At 45.2% G+C, this 4,616-nt stretch overlaps 1 protein-coding gene across 1 annotated transcript in view; it reads right to left on the bottom strand.

The window, feature by feature from the left end:
* PARP16 (poly(ADP-ribose) polymerase family member 16) overlaps positions 1 to 4,615 on the bottom strand; it is a gene marked incomplete at its 5' end in the record, with an annotated part of 43,256 nt that extends 38,641 nt beyond the window's left edge. Inside the window, one exon of the mRNA XM_015568465.1 lies at positions 4,559 to 4,615. Coding sequence (XP_015423951.1) covers positions 4,559 to 4,615 — 57 coding nt within the window. The remainder of the gene's footprint in view (positions 1 to 4,558) is intronic.
* Position 4,616: the final 1 nt, after the last annotated feature.

The raw sequence follows: 4,616 nt of genomic DNA, 5'->3' as shown, positions 1-4,616 counted from the left end.
AAGACAAAGAGAGATTCTTCAAAGCAGCAAGAGAAAAATAGTTACCTACAAGGGAATACCCATATGACTGTCAGCTGATTTCTCAACAGAAACTATGCATGAAATGCTGAAAGGTATTCTTTAGGAAGAGAAAGAAGAAGAAAAAGGTAAAGATAAAAATTATGAACAACAAAGTAACAACAAATACACATCTATCAACAAGTGAATCTAAAAATCAAGTGAATAAATAATCTGATGAACAGAATAAACTGGTGATTATAATAGAATCAGGGACATAGAAAGGGAGTGGACTGACTATTCTTGGGGTGGGGAAAGGGGTGTGTGAGATGCGGGAAGAGACTGGACAAAAATTGCAAACCTATGGATGAGGACAGTGTGGGGTGGGGTAAGGGCAGAGGGTGGGTTGGGAACCAGGTGGAGTGGAGCTATGGGGGAAAAAAAGAGGAACAACTGTAATAATCTGAACAATAAAGATTGAATTTTAAAAAAAAAATCAGATCCTAATTGGGTAGGTCTGAGAGGAGGACCTGGCATTCTGCATTTCTAACAAGCTCCCAGATGATGCTGCTACTGGTCCTCAACCCCACTTTCAAGTAGAAAGGACCTGGAATTAATATAAAGGAGCCGCCCTAGCCAGTTTGGCTCAGTGGATAAAGCATCAGCTTGTGGACCAAAAGGTCCCGGGTTCGATTCTGGCCAAGGGCATGTACCTTGCTTGCAGGCTCCTCCCTGGCTCAGGCCCTGGTCAGGGCACGTACAGAAGGTAACCAATCGATGTATTTCTCTCACATCCTTTATATATATAAAGGAGCCATTACCACCCACCTCCCACCCCCAGAAGGGATCTGCAGGCTAATGGAAAACCAGGGCATGGAGTTCCTAGGGGAAAAAAACAAACATGAAGTTTGAGGGTCAATGGTCAGGGCTACAGGGAATCCCAAGAATGCTACCGATTCTCTGACCAATAAGGGCTCAGACAACCCTTGTTCAAGGAACAAGAGCAGAAACCCTCCACCTGGGCAATCACGCATACCCAATTTGATTCCTCAAACATCTGATAAGCACCTCCCAGGCCAGGCACTGGGAATAGAAAGACCTCCCGGTGTAAAACTGAAGTGCTGCTTCAGAATAAAAATATCCTCAAAACAAGCCACCTGAGAGATGATTTGGGGCTTTAGGGAGTGTGAGAGATACGGCCAGAGCCATGCAAGTTTGGTTTAGCAGCGAGCATTCTCAGGAAAGCAATAATCAATAAAGTAATTCAAGCCAGAGCTCTAATTTTTTGAAACTGCAACATGTGCTATAGGTGTGCAATGACACCTTGTAGTATGGAGAAAATTAATTTAAAATGGTTAAATATGATAAACTGTTTCACATTACTTCCAAGTGCTTTTAGTTAAATAAATAAAAGTTACAGACTTTTAAAAAATACGGAGATGCTTTGTTGTTGTTCTTAATCCTCCAATGGATATTTTTCCATTGATTTTTTTCTTTTTTTTTAGAGAGAGGGTGGAAGGGAGGGGGAGAGCAGAGAGAAAGAAACATTGATGTCATTCACATCGATTAATTGCCTCCCACACATGCCCTGATCAGAGGGTCTGGGATGGAGCCTTAACCGGAGATAAGTGCCCTTGACCAGAATCAAACCCTGGACCTTAAGCTCACAGGCTGATGCTCCATCTACTGAGCCAAACCCACTACAGCAAAATACAAGATTTTTTAACAGCCCACACCTTCCTTCTTCAGGTAACCACAAAATGACCCAGAAGAACAAATCCAGACCTCATTCCCTTTTCTTTCAAAGTTAATCACTGACTCAGATACAGGTCCAGATGCCAAATTCTCCACATTTTCTTCTGTAACTCATGTAAACTGTGGCAAAAGGAAACCTGAAGTGTGTTTATCTAAGAACATGTGCATGCTCTCAGAGGTCATACCAGGTCCTGCCTGGGGAGCGGCCTTCTCTTGGGTAACTGCTCCTTAAAGCCATGCCTACAGACAGCCAAGACTCTGTCTGGCCTGGACCAGTTTCCTTAACAATGGTGCGCAATAAGGAATATGGCAACAGAATGGGCTGGTAAGAACCTGCCTGTGTTTCTTCAGTGGCACAATGGGCCCCATGAGAGGGACAGTCTGTCCCTCCAGAGGTGACTATTTGGGGCTCTCTGAAGCTCTCCTAAGGAATTATGGGTATGGAAGCAAGGGTGTGCCCCAAACTGAGAGCACTGATAACCTATCAGGAGGGACATGAGATAGTGTGAGCTCTATCAAGGGCACTTTTACTTGATTGATAGCATTTGAATTTTTTATAACAAGAATATATTACTTGCATAATTAAAAAAATTTAAAGCATAAACAAATCGAAACACTTCCAAAGCTCCCTTTGCATTTATCCCGTATTCATCAAACAAATCTGATTCTGTTTGCCAGTAAGCCCTTCCAGCAGGAAGAGAAGGTGCTGAGCATGCTAATCAACTTGGATGTTTCTTGGTAAAAGTTAATGAAGTGCACTGTGGGGCACCATCTCGGTGGGTGCGGTCCCTCAGACTCCTATCTCTTCTCCTGAACAGATCCCTCTCTCACCCTACCACCACAAGGCTCTTTCAGAAATGCATCCTGGCCCAGCTGGTGTGGCTCAGTGGTTGAGTGTCGACCCAGGAACCAAGAGGTCTTGGGTTCGATTCCTGGTCAGGGCACATGTCCGTTTTGCAGGCTCAATCCCCAGTAGGGGTGTCCAGGAGGCAGCCAGTTGATGATGTTCCTCTCTCTCATCAATGTTTCTATCTGTCTTTGTCCCGTCCTCTCTCTAAAAATCAATAAAAAAGATAAAATCTATACATCTTGGCAGGACATGCCAAGCCCTGCATGCTCTGGCTGGCCTCACCTTTTCCTGCTCCCCACAACGGCCACACTAAAATGCAGACTTGTTCTTCCCGGTGAGCTCCTGGATTCTGCCCGTCCTGCTACTCCTCCTAGAACAGCACTTTCTTCCTCTCTGCTCCCTGAAATCTTCCATGTCCCCTAGGGATCCAGCATGGTCTCAGCTACTGCTCTTTGTTGGTGTCCTCTGACCCCAGCTCAGTGCCAAGGACTAGGGTCCCTGCTCTGGGCTTCCTCACTTTATTACAGTGCTCTGGAACTGAACCTGCAAAATCTCCGAGGTCTGCCTGCATAGGGCTTACCCCACAGTCCAGCTGAGCACACTGTTAACCTGCATCCTAGGCACCTGGCCCACAGCAAGGGCTCCGTTAAAATCTATCGACAAAATAAAGGTATGTCATCCCCAAGGCTCTGATATCACAAACTCACAAAACTGAACATCTCAATTTACAGAACAAACTCTGGGGAAAGTCAGTTGGCTTATCTTTCTCTGACCTCCCTGAACCTGAAACATCGTATACGATGGCCTAGGCCTGCGATGCCCTCAACACATCCCTGGCCTAGGTTTCAATGGACCATGTGGGAGGCAGGAGACTGGGCCTTTGTCCTATTACATCCCGAAAGTGAAAGCAAAGAGGGAACGCAACCCTGACCACCTCATCAGACATAATTCTAAACACCTCCCTAAATCTGTTAATGTGGTTCATAACATTAATTGATGTTCAAATGTTGAACTTATTTTGCATCCCTGGAATAAACCTAACCTGTTAATGAGGAATTGTTTTGTATACATTGCTAGATTCAGGATCCTAATATTTTATAGAGGATTTCTACATTTATACTCATGAGTATACTGGCTTATAATGTTCTTTTCTTGTATCATTCTTATCAGATGTAGGATCAAGGTTATACTAGCCTCTTTTTCAATATTCTGGAAGAATTTGTACACAACTGGAATTACTTATTACCTCAGTGATTGGTAGAACTCACCAAGGAAACCTGGTAGGCCTGGAATTTTCTTTGAGTGAATTTACTAACTCCGTGTCTTTAATGACTTATATACCGTTTCAATTTTCTATTTCTTATACAATCACTTTTGGAAAATTATATTTTTCTAGGCAATTCCAAGCATTTGAATGACAAAAACAACTGGTATCTGGAATGCTGGCCCTAAAGTGAACTCTGCAAGAAATTAAGTGCCTTGTGAATCATCAAAGAAACAACAGCTCACATGTGTACTGTATGTTCCACTTTATAAGAGCGCTGCCCATATGTTACCTCACCTGAAGATCAAGGTATAGGGGTGGCTCTGGTTACTTTGGGGTGTGTGTGTGTGTGTGTGTGTGTATTTGCAAAGGGATGAGTAACTTCCTATCTGGCTGAGCCCGGTGGTTCAGATCAATACCCATTTGCTGGCCACACCAGGAAATCGTGCGGAGGCCTCCCTGTTGAATCCCTCTTCACTCCTGGAAGTCACTTGTCATTCACAAGGGACAGCCCCAAAGTGCCTGGGGAGTGTCCACATGAGGCCTTGGGAGTGTTCTGAGCTCACTGAAACCCTCCGCGGGCCGGGCTGGAGATGAAGTCTAGGGGCTGTCGTGTTTCCTCACCGGGTCCACAGGGCACGTGGCCTGGGAAACAGCGGGCAGCGCCGGGGGCTGGAGGGAAGCACACTCACCAGGGCCTCGAAGTCCTTGCAGTCGTGGCGGGCGTAGGACGCGGGGAAAGGCCGCAGC

Source organism: Myotis davidii, unplaced genomic scaffold (assembly GCF_000327345.1).
Source record: "Myotis davidii unplaced genomic scaffold, ASM32734v1 scaffold461, whole genome shotgun sequence".
NCBI lineage: Eukaryota > Metazoa > Chordata > Mammalia > Chiroptera > Vespertilionidae > Myotis > Myotis davidii.
Note: the sequence above shows the minus strand (reverse complement) of the source record. Positions and strands in the feature narration are given on the sequence as shown.